The sequence below is a fragment of the Lissotriton vulgaris genome, chromosome 1_1, assembly GCF_964263255.1.
Source record: "Lissotriton vulgaris chromosome 1_1, aLisVul1.2, whole genome shotgun sequence".
Classification (NCBI taxonomy): domain Eukaryota; kingdom Metazoa; phylum Chordata; class Amphibia; order Caudata; family Salamandridae; genus Lissotriton; species Lissotriton vulgaris.
The window spans coordinates 1,961,696,652-1,961,714,519 of NC_141685.1; the positions used below are offsets into that span (position 1 = coordinate 1,961,696,652).

The window sequence follows — 17,868 nt, forward strand, 5'->3', positions numbered from 1 at the left end:
TAGACTAAAGACATCTTTGATCTTCTTCCCGACAGTCATGGGGACAATCTTTCTCCCATGTTTTACAATGTTCTCCTATACATCTTTTTGCAGTGTGTGCAGACTTCTGGGTGATGGGAGTCAGGAAAACATACAATACAGTCTGCATGTGGGTCAACCTGGGCCTTCTTTCTTCCACAAGAGTGACACATGACAAAAAGTGCTAGTTTACAAAGACTTCAAATAAATCAAACAAGCCCAATAAAGTTATAGAAAGGGAAAAAGCATAATGGGATATGTCAGTGCTCCAAGATTACGCTGCCAGGAATCAGGAAAAAAAAAACACAGGAGCAACTTTCACTCACTTAAACGGTTTTGTATTTTCTTTACACATTATATATAAATATTTTGTATAAAGTCCTCAAGGCCCCAAACATGGGTGGGACAATGGACTTTAGCAGAATACAGCGCACTCATGCAAAGAATATACACCTTGGAATTATGATCAAGGTTCCCGGTTTTCCGTATTTACGGATTTTTAAACATAAATACAGACAGAACACAATGGGTTTTCTGACAGCATTTATTTTTAAAAGTGGTTAAAGACAGAAAATGGTGCTACTTTTAAGTGGCTCCACATATTGTCTTTCATGACTTGTAGCCCAATAGCTGAGCAAAAGGACAGCATGGGAAATTAAAAAACAGGATGCAATTTCTATACATAATGGCATATATAAACATACAATTGTGGTATAATGCTAATATTTAGTGGATTTATTGTTACATAATGTTTGGTAGCTCAAATAGCTAAAACACAACAAACTTCAAAGTATGAGTGCGTCGATCAGTTAAATAAATGTGGAAATGTACAGTTTCACAACTTCATTTATTCACAAAACAAAATAAATATGGATAAATACAGATAACATGGCCCAAAAATAAATATGGATGAATACAGACAGAAATCTAAAAAAAAAAAAAAAAAATCCCATAAAACCGGGAGCCCTTATTATGGTTAGTCTCTCTCCCTCCCTCGTTTTACATGTTTTTATAAGGTGACGGGGCTCTAGCTTTTCAAGGAGCGTTTACATTAGCAATTTTATTAAACAATTACATGTCATCTATAAAACAATAGCGAATCAAATGGAACAGTAAGCATTCCATATTACGAGAATCAATTAGTAATTTAGGAACTTACTCTCTGAGCCTTAGAATTTCTTCAGGAGTGTATCTGTTAAATAATGAAGCACACAAAAAAACATCAGAACAGCATAGGAATAAACTTTAAAGAAAATAATTTAAAAAGGGCTTTGGAGAGTTATTTACAAAGTTGCACTTATTACTTGCTTGAGACCAATGGCACCATGATCAACAAAATTAAGAAAAACTTATTTTTCATGAATTACACCATTATAAACAAGTTTCACATTTATAAGAGGCCAACATTCATATATCATTGGGAGGGTAGTGGGTTTGGGAATGATCCATATTTACAAATAAGCCATCATAAGGATGAAGCAGTACATTTAGGGCCCGATTAAAATGTCGGTCGAAGTTGCCTCTAACAGACATTGCCGCGGATGCGGAACCGACAGACTATAGGTTGGCCGTCCGACTCTGCAATTATGATGCAACCGCACATGGTATATCTCTATGGGAGTTTGTGCTGCGGCCGGTCTCCCATAGAGAAATTAGAATTTTTTTTTTTTTTTTTTTAACTACTGCATCACGTGGCAGGCACCTCACGATGCAGGGATTAACAGGGGGCACCTCTAGTGCCCCCCCCCCAGGCCACCAAGAGGAGGCTGCTGAGGCAAGGGGGGCCTGCTAGGTGCTCCAAAGTTGTTTTCAGAGAGGCATTTCATCTCGGAAAGCCCAACATGAAAAGCCTGTGGGAAACCAACATCATAATCCTGATGGTGGAAACGCCATTCTCAAGGGTTTTACGTGCCAGTTAAGACTGGCCGGCGGGCTCCTGGAGCCCGTCGGAAGCCAGCCGGATTGACCGGCTGGTTTCAATTCCGACCGCCGTATTCATAATACAGCGGTATGAATTGAAACCAAAGTTGCCGGTCGGAAAGGCCCCGACCAAGGGTCAGAGGCTTTCAACGGACATCAAAATTAGGGCCTTAGTCTTCTGTATAACCCATTTTCTTCCAATGCCAATACCGTTATCTCCATTTAGCTCAGAACCACAGTCTAGCAGTAGCAGTGAGCATTGACACTAGTGATTCACTCCACATTACTAGAAAAGAGACCTTACACGTGTCTATCCCCCAAATAGGTGACCACAAATGGGTCTGTGACAGAGCAAGGACTTAGTAAAATTGTAAAATCTGTTATTAGGGCAGCAATCAGTTGATGCTGTAACTATTTCCATGAGACCAAAACTGACTTTTATAACCAATTAAAATCGAATCCTAAACAAGGCGGGCATTTGAATGAACAGTTGTACGTCCATAAAGTAGTAGTTGAAGAATAACACTATATATATATATATATATATATATATATATATATATATATATATATATATATATATATATATATATATAAACTGTAGTACTATACAAGTACTACTAAATAAATGAAATTAGGCAGATATTGGCAAGTGACAACTTTTGTTTAACTACAGTCAGTTTAAATTTAAACAAATAGGGGAGAGCACAACCCAATAATCAATAATACTGTATCCTATATTCAATAAATTTAGGGCATGGTATGCTCAGGGTGATGGTCATAAGAATGTCCACATTCACTCACTGATCAGTTTTAAAAAAAAGGCTATCAATTAAAGATGCATTTTACAATTCTTTATTCTTCAATCGTATCTTTACTTACTCCCTCACAAGAGACCGTTAGACAAGTCCATGCATTTTGTCCTTAACAAAGAACTTCATCAGAAAAAAATGTGCAGGTTTCGTCGTCGCCAAGGTATTGGCTACAGGCAGCACACCTTCAGAGCGCTGGATTTGCGAGGGACACCGCAGGATAGGTCAGTACTTTGGTATTCTCCAAAACTGACTACTGCAACGCACTGTTTCTCAATGCACAACAAAAGGTCCTCAATAAACTGCAAACAGTGCAGAATGCAGCAGCCAGGACACTGCTATCCATCCCTAGGTTTGCATCAGTCTCCCCCTACATCCGACAGCTGCACTGGCTACCGGTGAGGAGCCGTATCAAATTTAAAGCACTATGCATAGCATACAAGGCTATCCATGATCATGGACCCCTATTTTTAAGAAGAGCCTTCCGACCGCTTGAACACACAAGAACCTTGCGGTCATCCTCAGCACATTTACTCATGGTCCCCCGTACAAGAAGGGCCAACTGGGGCGACAAACGCTTCTCAGTGGCAACAGCCATTTTGTGGAACACACTCCCTCTACACATCAAGTGTGCTCCGACCCTTCTGAATTTCAGAAAGAAACTAAAGACCTGGTTGTTCCCTGCCTAAACCTCCATACCCCTCCCCCCCCATGAGAGTTCTGCATCTACAGCGCCGAGACACCCAAGGGTATTTGCGCGCTTTAAAAATTGCCAAATAAATAAATAAATAAATAAATAGCGGACCGTGACTACACGGAGGAGTTGGTGCATTGTTGCCAACGCATGCCCCAGCGAACTTACGCCCGCAAGGTGGAAGCGTCACGCGGGGACTCGAGGGGTTCGGATGCCGGAGTACTCACCTCTACACCAGTGCCCAGCACAACCAACACCCATGAACTCAGGGATTCAACCCTGGTTTTCCCCCATCACGCCACACCAGGTATACAGCATTCTGGTAGTTGGAGTTCCCTACAGACTCTAACACGTGGATGGTCACATGAGTGGGGGCGGCGTTAGCAGTGGACTGCATAAAGGTTGTCAATATTCAAACTGGGCGCTATGGACAAGAGGTGTAACAGCCAGGGGCGTCTGAGGAAGGAGAAATAATCCGAAATGCATCATGCCCGGCTGTAAGGACATCAAATAAAGAACCCCACCTCTATTTCCCCGCTTGTGGCTCCTTCCTTTCAAGTGGTTGGAGGGCTGTTGCAGATATATATATATATATAAAATGTAGTACTATACAAGTACTACTAAATAAATGAAATTAGGCAGATATTGGCAAGTGACACATTTTGTTTAACTAGTCAGTTTAAATTTAAACAAATAGGGGAGAGCACAACCCAATAATCAATAATACTGCATCCTATATTCAATAAATTTAGGGCATGGTATGCTCAGGGTGATGGTCATAAGAATGTCCACATTCACTCACTGATCAGTTTTTAAAAAAAGGCTATCAATTAAAGATGCATTTTACAATTCTTTATTCTTCAATCGTATCTTTACTTACTCCCTCACAAGAGACCGTTAGACAAGTCCATGCATTTTGTCCTTAACAAAGAACTTTATCAGAAAATAATTTGTAGGAACGTTTCAGTATGCACAACACTTGCAACTGCCTGGCATCATTCAATTAGCACATTTATGTACATGTCCACACTTGACTCTCATGGGGTTCTTGAAGATCTCCAGGCAGACTGGGCACGAGACCCAGGAAAGGGAGTCCACAGAAAATGAGCCAAAGGCACCCAGTCTGCCTGTCTCTATCACCATCATCATAAACCTCTCCCTTATTTCTTAAATGAACAGTGATTCACTGGAGCGGGTTTGGTGGCAGTCAGACCTCAGGGAGTTGGCACCCTTGGGTAAAGGATTCCATCACTGGCCAAGTGTGGTGAAATAGGAATGTTACTGCCAATTCTATTTGTTATACAACATTCGGTTTCAACCTGCTAATAATTAGAATGAAGAGCAAGTTACTTACCTTTGGTACATCTCTTTTTGGTGGATACTCTATCAAACCCCAGATTCCTCACCATGTGAATATCACCAGGATGTGATGTTGGGGCCTCTACATAGCCGCTATCTCAGTGTGCGGATGTCAGTTTATTCGTGCTCTCTCGCCTGCAGAGCATTTAACATCGGATTGTGCTAGTGTGCAGACTTGTAAATTGAAATCTTATTAGTATGGAGCAGAAAAGTCCATTCAATAGAAGAGGGAGGAGAGTGAGTCGTGGAGGAATCTGTGGTTAGACAAACATTTCATCAGAATAGGCATTAACGAGTGTAAGTAACTTGTTCTTCAGATAGCTACTTTTGAGATTCCCCAACTTGTGAAGGGATTCACTAGTAGGTAGGGTTGTGATATGGCACGGACCAGGAAATCATGCAGGACAGAAAGGGCAAAGTGTACTAACAACAGACCTGGCTATCCAGACAGTAATGTTGTACAGAGTAATGCCCATGTAGCTGTCTGACAGATGCCCATGACTCGCACACTGCACACCAGAGCGGTTGTAGCAGCCTTTACACTGGTGAAATGTGTGCATAAGCTTTACAGAGGCATTTTCTTCACTAAGCAATAACAGACCTTGATGCACAAGACAATCCATCTGGAGATGGTTCTTTTTTGTACTGCGTTCCCCTTTTTGCCCCAGAGAAACCCACGAGAGCTGTTCATCCACCTAATGTTACCTGGTGCAGTCGATGTAAAAATGTGGAGCTCTATTAGGATCAAGACAGTGGAGCCTCTCATTCTCTTTGGACGGATGAGGATGGGTGAAGAACACTGACAGAGTTAAAGACTTTACTTTGTGGAAGGTTGTTAGGATCTTCGGAAGGAAGGCAGCTTTTGTTTTAAGAGCCAGCTTGACTGCAAGAAACTTTGCAGACGGTTGCTTAACAGGCAGAGCTTGCAATTAATTCATGCGATGTGCTGATGTGATCACTATGAAGACTGTAGTTTGCAGTTTCAGGAGACATAAGGAACATCTGTGCATTGGTTTAAAAGGAGCATACCAGGAAAGTGAGAACTCATTTAAGGTCCCACTGTAGCATGATGAATGGTGTTGGCTGCAACATATAAATCAGCCCTTTCAACAACTGCATCACAGAAGGTGATCCAAAGAGAGATGGCTGATCAGGTAGTCACAAGAATTAAAAAAAGGGTTATAAGTAACCCAAACCTATTGCCACAGCAAGGCCCCACTGGGCTAAAGAATGACAGAATAACTGCAATTTGGATAACTGTGCCTGTAGAAGCTGTATGTTCTGGGGAAAACATCAAACTTCTCCCAGCGACCCACAAAAACGATTTTGGTGGAGGGACATCTGGCGGCCAAGATTGATGGAGCAAGGATTCGCATGTAAAGCGACGCTCATATTCAAGAACCTCGTTAACCTGTAATAGTATTAACCAATCCCGTTTGTCATTAATATCGCACTTTTTCAGTACACGCGGGTGTCCCAGAGATGCTTGCCTATGTGTCTATTAATCCTAATGAGGCTTGCATACTACAGCATCGCTGCTTCGCAGAAAAACAGTCTGCGCATGCGTCGGTCATACCCATGTGATGTGACGATTCACAACTTCCGCCAGTGGGCGGTGGCCACCACCATCACTTTCGTGAACACCTGAAGTGCACTGGCACGTCCAAAACGAAACACTGAGAACTGAGAATGTATGGACAAGTGTTCTTTCAAGAGTCATTGTTGTATAGGAGGCATGTTGAGACACAGGGGGAAGGAGTAATCATCCTGACCCAATGTTCCAATGTGTTGCTCCTACACCTGGTGAGGTATAAGTTGATACAATCTCCCACCTGGACGATGACAACCTGAACCCCATCCCCGGCTCAAGAGGTTTGGCAGGATGTTGTATATTTATACTTTCTTCAATATGGCTACTTGGTGTCTGTAGTCCTATCTTCTCAACCTCCCATAGTACCCAAGAGTGTTCTTTCTGGTATGTGAAGATTCCAGCCTTGGCAGTTGGTGGTCTGGTCAGCTGTGTGGTTTAATGCTCTGCTGTCTTCTGTTGTCTTATCTTAATAAACCTATCTTAATAACCTGAAGCAGTTGATGGTCTGGTCAGCTGTGTGGTTTACTGCGCTGCTGTCTTCTGTTGTCTTATCTTAATAAACCTATCTTAGTAACCTGAAGAAGTGTCCTTCTGCCTACCTAATTTATTTATAACAAAGGACTGCTGCTGTGGAGGCTCTCCGTAGAGGCATAATTGGTGGGGAAACTGGTGTACAGGTGGTGCTAATCCGAGGGAGTAAGCTTTTGCCTTGCTTTCTTTAAAGCGCTCCAGGGTGAAGACCACCTTGTCTACAAAGAGACATGTGCCATTGAATTACATATCCATAAGGCACTGCTCGATGGTGCTTAAAAATCAATTTAAGGACATCAAGCGTGGCACCCAAGCACCACGCTGGTCCAGATTGTTCTCCCAGACAGTGAACAGTGTTCAGGCCCAAGCGGATGAAGTACTTTGCTGTGTCCTGGATGAGGCATGTGAGGGCGGCAATAATGTCTTCTGTGACAGTGGGCAAGATGTCCACCACTCTGTCCCATAGCATATGCAAATATCTCCCCAGGAGACGGCTGGTGTTTGTTGTAAATAGGATGGTGATAGATGACAGGATACTACTAGTTGATTACATGTAGATTTATTGTAGGACACAGCCGAGTACAGAAACCTCGCCAGCTGACCAGACCATCAACTGACACTGGTAGAACACTCTGGTACAGATTAGAACACTCACAGGTATTCTGGGAAGTAAAAGGAGGTAAGAACACTAAGGAAGGGCTAAATATTCTGGGAAGTAAAAGAGGTAAGAACACTAAGGAAGGGCTAAAGACTACAGTCAGCCATATTACAAGAAGAATCAATATACAACAGTGTTCACTGATCTGAGGGCAAGGCTGGCGAAGAGAACATTTTTAGGGAATGTCTCCATGTGTTTTGACCATCTGGTGGATAGTTGAAACACATTTGGATTGAGCCGGCTTGTGGAGGCATGTACCACCAGGCTCTCTGGTGTAGGATGTTGCAGGAGGAAGGCGTGGTCCCTTGGCAGAGGCCTATGCTGCCAGGCAATCTGTCTATTAACTTGGGGCATAAGATTCTGACTTAGTCCAGGTGCCCACAGTGGTTGCCTGAAGGCTTAAAGTTGACAACATCGACGAGTACACAGTCTTTGCAGCCATCATCAATAATGCACAGTTGGTACACAGTATTGCTGTCGTCAATAGGCTGGTTGGTGTTAATGGCTTACTCATCATCAACAGGTATCTTCTCGTCATCAATGGTGTTTTCTTGCTGGCACATCACTGGTCATTCTTGACGAAGGTGTTCATGAAGATTACTTCAGCAATGATGGTCTCTGTCGTTGTGATGGAGTTAGCATCCTGTGACGAGTAGGATGGTACTAACAGGAGATGTTGTCATCAAAGGAGATTTATGAGACTTCAGAGTAGATCCAATTGATCCTCTACCAGTTTTTCTGATCTTAATTGCAAGAAAGGGATAATCCTCTGCTAAAAAAAATCTGGTACTTGCTGCCTGACCTGAAGATGGCTATGCAGTCACAAGGTCCTTCGTGGTATTCAAATTCAATTTGTGCTTCTTTGATTTCGGACTGGTCTCAGGGGAAGAATTTTTGAATTAATTGTTCATCACTAGGTGAAGATTTTTCAATCAAAATAAGCCAACCCTTTTTATCCTGAAGTGTTCTGGCACTGAAATTTATAAATATGGAATATTTCTTTGTAGAATGTCCATCCTGGTGGAGAAAAGTAAACACTTTGTATGGGGATCATCCACAAAAAGCTTTCTGGCCACACGGGTGTCACGAGAATGTGTCACTCAAACACAAAAGTTAAAGACTCATCTTCTGCAGCAGGGCTGAAGGATATACAAAGAAAGGAAAGAATAGAATTTTACTGAAAATACTCCTGGAGAACATCAGAGAGGATTTCTTCAATTCACCAGATGCGTAGTAGAAAATCCAACAGTTAATGCTTTCGGGGAGGTTTGAAGCTCTAAGCCCACCCACCTGATTGTTGTACATAGGGTCATGAAAGGAGTTGTAGGAGTTACTTGTGGCATATGGATGTTTTTAATGTTATTAATTGCGGAACAGGAAAACTCCTGTGTTAACATGAACTTCTAAGGATTCTGAGCCTGGCGTCCGGGAACAATTCAAGCATGTAAATTTAAGACCGATCCAATGCTGGCGAATAAAACTAATTCTGCATGGACATGGACTACAATACTGTCAAGGATCAAACAAACCACCTTACTGGCAGTCACCTGTGCCCTTTAATGCAGAATCTCCCGGTTACCTATCCACCGGGTCCATACAAGCTATACCAGAAGAATAGCAAACTGAAATTTTCACAAAACCACTTTTATCACTCATATGCATGATTCAAAAGAGATGTACGGTTAATTGATACATACTTTATGATATTTAATAACCTCTTATCTACTCACAAAAATGGTTTGACATCAATATGAAGCTGGATTCCCTCTATTTGATGATTTAAAGTCTGCAAACCAAACATCTCCATCACATGCACACTCCTTCCAGTGACTAGTCTCTTAAACCCAGTCCTCTTACATTACACCACACTCAACATATCTCCTTCGGGGCAGCCCAACATGAACATCATCCCAAAGAATTTAGAGGATTTATCAGCCCACATTTCTCATGCTCCATACATACACAATATTCTGATCATGGATACCACAATATCAACTAGTTATAAATCAACCTCAGAAAAATCACCTTCTCATCTTGACATTTTCTTTCCCTAAATATCAAAGCTGCCTGCCCGAACTGCAAGTCTGATTTCTAGGGCACATTTCATATCTGGATTATTTAAGGACTGGGAACTTGACACTACTGCATTCAAGTAAATTAGTTTCTGTTTAACCTCTACACCACTATCCTACCACTAGTATATAGTATCCTCTATCCTGAAAGAGCATAAAAAGAGGTGAGGCTGCATTCATCCAGATGAATTCCCCCAAATAAACTGAATACCAAAACATTTCTTCTTGTTAAACAGCCTTACTGTGGAGATTACAAACATGGTACCTAAACCATTCAGGCTGAATATCTTAGACCACCTACCTGGCAGCAAAAATAATTTTCATTGATAGTTTCCTTGATTAGAGCACTGATCACCTCACCAAATCTTGTGATCAGATTATCCTGGGGGTTTCAAATTCCACTCAGAAAAATAAAGCCAACCACATACCCTCCCAATGAACAACAACGTATTACAGTAATGCACATTACCTACTTATGACAAAGGTGGTACCCTGGACCAGATATTCATCACGAAATGACACATATAAACCTCAAATGTTCTCAAATTGGAATGGTCACTTCTTCATCATTTCCAAAATCCTCACCTTGAGGAACTGTACCTACAATGAACGCAAATCTACAACAGGGAGCCACCCAGAAAGACACTTGAACAGTCCAAATCATCTTTTGTAAATGGCCCCAGCAGTTCTTTTCAAAACTGCAGGCTTACTGACATATTTTTCCTGCCTGGAACAGGTATCTAAGATAGCAGTCTGTAAGAGGAACAAGAGGAACAATAACGAATATGCTACTTACCAGTATGCATCTGTTCTTGGCATGTAGGGCTGCTGAGATTCATATCTGGGCATAGATCGCCGCCTAGTGTTGGGTCCGGATGATTGCACATTGTTGTCCTGGAAGAGTCTTCGAAGTATCACGAGATAGGTGGCTCCTCCCCTGGACTACAGTGCGCATGGGCATCGACTCCATCCTCAGATTGTTTTTAGCCATTGTGGCCAAGATGGAGTGAAACTAAGTGAATGATGACCATGCTAGAAGTATGTGCGAATTCTGCAGCTGCTACCTGCGCCGGGGAGGAGGGCGGGCGATATGAATGTCAGCAGCCCTACATGCCAAGAACAGATGCATACTGGTAAGTAGCATATTCGGTTCGAGGCATGTGGGCTGCTGAATTCATATCGTTGCATAGAATACATAGCAGTCCCTCCATTAACGACGGCCACCCGTGCCAGCTGCAGCAGTTTGGAAAATGTTTTGAAAACAGCCTGCACTACAGCTGCCTGCTGTTTGGAGTGCACATCAACACAATAATGCTTTGTAAATGTGTGTGTGGTAGACCATGTGGCTGCTCTACATATGTCTTCCAAAGGAATATTTCCAACGAATGCCATAGAGGCCCCCGACTTTCTGGTGGAGTGGGCCCTTGGTGGAATGGTGAGAGTACATTTGGCTTTCAGATAGCAGATCTGGATACATTCAACGATCCACCTCGCAATACCAGCCTTGGAAATAGGGTTACCTTTGTGGTGTGGTGCAAAGGCAGCAAAGAGTTGTTTAGTCTTCCTAAAATCTTTGGTCCTATCGATGTAATACATCAGGGCCCTTTTGACGTCAAGGGTGTGGAGCATTCTCTCCGCCAATGTCTCAGGATTTTGGAAGAAAAGAGGCAATTCAATAGTCTGGTTGATATAGAATTGAGACACAGCCTTAGGAAGGAATTTAGGGTTAGTGCGAAGCACTACCCTGTTAGAATGAATTTGAATAAATGGCTCTTGGATAGTGAGGGCTTGCAGTTCACTAACTCGCCGTAGCGATGTAATCGCTATGAGGAAAGCCACTTTCCATGTCAAGAATTGAATCTCGCAGGAATGCAGTGGTTCAAAGGGAGGACCCATCAGCCGGGTGAGGACCACATTGAGGTTCCACTCAGGAGCTTGTGGAGTCCGCGGAGGAATGACTCGTTTGAGTCCTTCTAGAAAGGCCTTAATGGCAGGCACTCTGAAGAGTGAGAGGTGCTGCCTGTTCTGGAGATAAGCGGCCATCGCAAATAGATGTATGCGAATGGAAGCATAGGCCAGATTACATTTGTACAGATGGAAAAGGTAACAGATGATATTCTGAATAGACGCATCTAGCGGGTTAATGTTGTGGTCTGTACAATAAATAACAAACCGCTTCCATTTTGCCGCATAGCATGCTCTGGTGGTGGGCTTCCTTGCCTCCCGAATGATGTCCATACAGTCAGAAGGCAATTGCAGGTAGCCAAACTCTAAGACTTCAGGAGCCAGATCGCCAGGTTGAGCTGTTGCGGATCTGGATGCGGAATGTCGCCATGGCTCTGCGTCAGAAGGCTGGGTGTGAGACGTAGCCTCTGATGCGGTACCACGGACAGTTCCAGAAACGTGGTGTACCATGGTTGGCGAGCCCACGTTGGAGCAACCAGGATGAGAGTCATCGAGTGCTTGCGTGCCACCAGCGGTATCAGAGGTGCTGGGGGAAAAGCGTACGCAAATTTGCCTGACCAGTTCATCCATATCGCATTGCCCTGCGACTGTGGGTGTGGGAACCTGGCGGCGAAGCTTTGGCAATTTGCGTTCGCCCTTGTGGCGAACAGGTCTATCTCTGGATGACCCCACCTTTGGAAGTACGGTTGGAGTACTGATGGATGTATCTCCCACTTGTGCATTTGGTGGCTGTGCCTGCTGAGCAGGTCCGCCATCTGATTCTTTGCCCGGGAGGTGTTCCGCCATGAGGAAGATGTTCCTCTGAATGGCCCACCTCCACATGCTCTGAGCCAGATGAGACAGCTGCGGAGAGTGTGTTCCTCCCTGCTTTTGAATGTAGTACATGGCTGTCATGTTGTCCGTCCGGATCAACACAACCTTGTTGCACAGATGTACTTTGAAGGCTTTGAGTGCCATAAAGATCGCCATCAGTTCGAGAACATTGATGTGCATCTTCCGTTGTTGTTGCGTCCACAGTCCCTGCACCGTGTAATGGAGTACATGAGCTCCCCATCCTTGGAGAGAGGCGTCCGTTGTCAGGATGATCTGTGGCACAGGCTCTTGGAACGGTCGGCCCTTGCAAAGGTTTCGTGGATTCCACCAATGCAGAGAGTTGTATGCCCGACCGCTCACCAACACTAGGTCTTTCAACTGCCCGTGAGCCTGAGTCCACTGACGTGCTAAGCACTCCTAAAGCGGGCACATATGTAGTCTCGCGTGCGGGACTATGGAAATGCAGGAGGCCATCATGCCTATCAACTGCATGAACACTCTTGCTGGAAGCGAGTGTTGAGGTCTGAATTTTTGTATCAGCGATTGAATGCTGCTGACTCTCACTGAATTCGGCTGTGCTGTATGTGGGCGGGCTGGAGGTGGGATTTTGGGTAATTCAGTGAGAATCCCAGATCGTGCAGGAGGTGAATGGTGTGGGACATGTGGGCCGCGCACTGCTGGGCTGACTTTGCCTGGATGAACCAGTCGTCCAGACAAGGGTAGACGTGGATGTTCCGTCTCCTGAGATGCGCCGCCACTGTCGCCAGGCACTTTGTGAACACCCTGGGTGCCGTGGTGACACCGAAAGGCAAAACCTTGAACTGGTAGTGCTGATTTTGTATGGTGAACCGGAGGTATTTCCTGTGTGAAGGGTGCAGTGGAATGTGAAAGTACGCATCCTTTAGGTCTAAAGTTGCGAGAAAATCCCCCTGACTGAGCAACGGGAGCACTTGCTGCAGGGTCAGCATATGGAAGTGCTCCGACAGGATGTAACGGTTGAGTGGCCTGAGGTCCAGGATGGGCCTGAGGGACCCGTCCTTCTTTGGTATTAAGAAGTACAGGGAGTAGACCCCTGTGCCATTTTCTTGCATAGGAACGAGCTCTATTGCCCCTTTTTGCAGCATAACAGTGACTTCCTGCTGCAATAAGTGCAAATGCTCGGCTGACATAGGACGGTTTCTTCGGGGCATGTTGGGTGGAGTGGATGTTAACTCCAGACAATAACCGTATTGGATACGTTTTCTGACCCACCTGTCTGTGGTGATGGACTTCCAGACGGGCAGGAACTGCTGGAGTCTCCCCCCGACCGGTGTTGTATGGTCGGGGGGCAGTGACAAGGCGTCACTGTTTGCTGCTGGCAGAGGATCTGGAGCTGTTGTTTCCACGAGCTCTGCCCTTGGCGCTGTTACCACGATATCCACCTCGACTCTTGTTGGTGTATGTGGTCTGAGTGTTGCCCTTGTAGTACTGCGTGGACTGGGAGAGCTGGCCCCTGGAAACGCCTCTAGTGCTTGAGCGACGAAAAGACCCACCCCGAAACTGCTGGGACTGTAAGGCACCCATGGATTTCGCAGTCTCCGTGTCCTTTTTTTATCTTTTCTAGGGTGGTGTCAACCTCCGGGCCAAACAGGTGATCTGGGTTGACTGTTTGGTTAAGGATGGTGGTTTGGATTTCTGGCTTAAATCCAGAGATTCTCAGCCAGGCATGTCGCCGTAGCATAACACTAGTGTTTATATGTATTCATCAGGCAGGTGCTGCAACAGGGTCTCCAGTGTGTCGTAGTGTGCCCTGTCATAGAGCGCCAGAAGCGCTTGTGTGTTAGAAATGCGCCAGATGTTGGCTGCCTGTGCTGCTACCCTCGTCCTAGATGCCTCAAAGACCTTGGATTATTTGTCTGGGGGAGGAGCATCACCCGTAGTCTGAGAATTAGCCCTCTTCCGGGCATTCGAGACAACAAGGGTGTCCAGAGGCAACTGTCCTTTGATGTAGGTAGGATTAGTAGGCGCTGACTTGTATTTCTTCTCAATCCTAGGGTTTATTACCCTCGCCCTGGTAGGTTCTTTAAAGATCTCAGCAGCATGCTTTAAAACACCTTTCAGCATAGGCAGAGTCTTAACAGTTTTTTCTGAGACTGAGAAGGTATCAAAAAGGAAATCGACATCCACAGGGTCAGCATGGAGCTGGATGTTGTGATTGTTAGCTGCCCGCTCAATGAGGGCATTGAAAGCTGCAGAGTCTTCTGTAGGGGACGTTTTTGTAGAAAAAAGTTGAGGGTCTTGTCCTGATTGAGGATCCCCAGGGTCACCACCAGCTGCCCAGGGTTCATTGGTATCCTCAGGGTCTGTATAGACAGGATAACTGTACTCATCCTCATCATCCCCCTCTCCAGCGTCCACATCCGAGTAAGTGGGCGAAACATTATGAGTCTGTGGGGAAAGTGGTTCCACCAAGACGGGAGTGCAAGCAGAGTCCTTCTTTTTCGAGAGGGATCTTGTAAGACTCCATTGGGCGTTCTGGGGCGATTTTCCACTTGTGGAGGGAAAGCTTGCCCGTTTCGGCATCAATTAAGTGCGCCTGATGCTAGTCCCCTGAAGGTCGTCGAGGTCGCGGGCCGGGGACCACCGCTGACGCTTTCGCGCGGAGGAGACCTTTTCGGGCACGCCGGCGACTGCCTTAGGAGCGAAAGCCTTCGGCGCCGTCTTCGGCGGCAACGTGAAATGGATGGGCGTGGACGCCTTAAGTGGTTTCTCCACCGGTTTCGTAGCCGGAGGATCCTTCGGACCGACTGACGCGGTGCCGTCCCTGATGCGCTGCAGGAAGTCCGTCACCTTCTTGGTGAACGCGGCGGATGGGCGCGCCGGTCCGACGGAATCCCTCGAGGCCACACCTGGAGTCGACTCTCGGGGCGCGTTGCCCTTGGCCTTGTCCTGCTGACGCGGAGTCGCAAGAACCTTTGGGTCATCCAGCCACTTCTTCGGGTCGCCGACAGCCTTCTTCGGGTCGCTGAGGCTTTTGCCGGCGTCGACCGTCTTCGGCGCCGACGCGCTCGGCTCGACCACCTTCACTTTAGTCTTAGGCGCGGCAGACTTTGTCTCGACGCCCTTGACTTGAGCCTTCGGCTCGACAGCCACCTTCGGCTTCTTCGGCGCCGAGGTCTCCGAGGCCTTGGAGCCGACCAAAGCGATGCGCACTTTCGGTTTCGAGGACGGCACCTGCGCAGTATCTGGAGTCGAGACCGTAGGTTTCTCTTTCAGTTTCGTTTTGCCAGGGAGTGGCTCGACAGCAATGTCCGTGGCCGAGCCCGAAGGCGGGGCCGTAGAACCCATAGTGAGATCTTGGGTAAGGCCCGAAGGCGATCCCTCGACCTGAGCCGTATAAATTGGCACGGCCCCAGAGTCAGTTTGAGGAAGCTCCCCATCCGAGCTATACTCCATGGCCCGAGGGCCCCGTCGTCGTCTCCTACCTCGTCAACGACTTCTTCGGCCTCGAACATCTCAGCATCAGCGTCGTAGTCGACGTCCGACGCGGGGTTCGACTCAGAAATGTCCTGGATAGATTCGTCCTCGACATCCCCTGCATCGAAGATGTCCACAGGCGCCGGTGCAGCATGCTGGGCCTCCTGGCGCGCAGCTCGTCGAAGCTTAAGCGTCTTCTTGGACCTGAAGCGTGAACAAGCCATACACTTGTCTTCATCGTGGTCCGGCGACAGACACTTGTTGCACACCGAGTGGACGTCGATGTGGGGATACTTCGAGTTGCAGACGGGACATCTCTTGAATGGACTTCGTTCCATGATGGACGGTCGATAGGTCTGGAGCGTCGACTGGGCCTTCCGCGCCGAGAGCACGCGGGTGTAGAGAATCCGGCTCGGAACCGAGCTGGAAGAAGTAAGACCGAACGCAAGACAATACCGACGTATTAGACTAAAGACCTTTTGGTCTCAAGAAAGTTTACTATCGATTCCGACAAGAGGGAATTCAAAGACATCCGAACCCAATGGCGGAAAAAAACAATCTGAGGATGGAGTCGATGGCCATGCGCACTGTAGTCCAGGGGAGGAGCCACCTATCTCGTGATACTACGAAGACTCTTCCAGGACAACAATGTGCAATCATCCGGACCCAACACTAGGCGGAGATCTATGCACAGATATGAATTCAGCAGCCCACATGCCTCGAACTAATAATTTCCATCCTTGCATTTTTTGTTGTTGTTAGTTTTATATAGCGCAAACTAGACCCGAAGGTAGCCAAGCGTTTTACATGAGCACCAGCTGCATTACAGATAGACAAATTCATTTTTGTTAGGCACATGGAGATTAAGTGATTTGCCGAGAATCACAGACTTTTGAGCGTCCCTGCCGAGACTGAAACCCAGTTACCCAGCTCCAAGGTCGACCCCTCTAGCCGTTAGGCCACATCCTCTCTCTAAATAGGGAGAAAGCTTCCTGCCCAACCTTGCTATATGTTTTGATTTGAAACAACTTCATCCATCCCCACAACCCAAAATGACATTTTGACAATAGTGTTACAGCCCCTTTTTTAATTTGCTATTACTTAAAGTGTACTGTTGGTTGGCTAGTCTTCCAATATGTTCCAATATCCTAGACTTAACTGGTTTTTAGACTTTTCTCTTGCAGAGAATGGCCTATTTCAGCAAATGCTACTGAATAATCAGCAAATACCCAGATTGGTATTTTGGTATCACAGATTTTCTTGGCATTAAAATCGAAGTAGATTAACACAAAATAGGCACGATGGCTGATAATTTGAGAAACGTGTAGTGTAAATTGCACAACAAGTACATTCTAAATATACGTCTTCAGATTATCCGGAGAGGCAAACACTGACCCAGGGCTTTTTATTCAGGAAAGGTCATCCTTAGTGGAAGAGGAAACCTCATACACATAATAGTTTCATGCTTCATCATAGGAGTCCTCTCCCCACCTCGGTAGGACAGTGCCACCGAGGCGGACTCAACCTCCTCGAAGACCGTAACGGAAGGAGGGAGTTCTTGGATAAATCTTACTCGACAAAACCGACATAAAAGGGGAGCCAGATGAAAAAGTAAAAATATCTTAGTGTGCCTTGGACAATAACTTTAATAAACCTGACACTAGGCATGATTAAAAACTAAAGTGAATGGGTAATGGAGATCAATGACTCACACCCATATATCTGTCTGTCAACATATTTCTGCCCAACTAAATTAGGCTAAATGGTCTGGAGAATTCGTCAGGGCATGTGGATCCCAAATCTTAGTGAAAATGATTTTGTTCCTACATCAAACTGAATATACTTCAATGGGAAAAATATTATCGAATCCCTCAAGTTGGGTCCTACCCAACCATCTGATGAGTAGGGCTTGATACCCTAGATTTTAGGAAGAACTGGCATCTCGGTCTTTGTAGTCACACATTCGTCAAAAGGTATGC

General features: G+C 45.6%; 1 protein-coding gene across 3 annotated transcripts in view; it reads right to left on the minus strand.

Moving 5' to 3' along the window:
- DMTF1 (cyclin D binding myb like transcription factor 1) overlaps positions 1 to 17,868 on the minus strand; it is a 482,730-nt gene that overhangs the window by 309,883 nt on the left and 154,979 nt on the right. For all 3 annotated transcript variants that reach the window (XM_086919720.1, XM_086919718.1, XM_086919723.1), the window contains one exon: positions 1,178 to 1,210. In XM_086919720.1, coding sequence (XP_086775846.1) covers positions 1,178 to 1,210 — 33 coding nt within the window. The remainder of the gene's footprint in view (positions 1 to 1,177; positions 1,211 to 17,868) is intronic.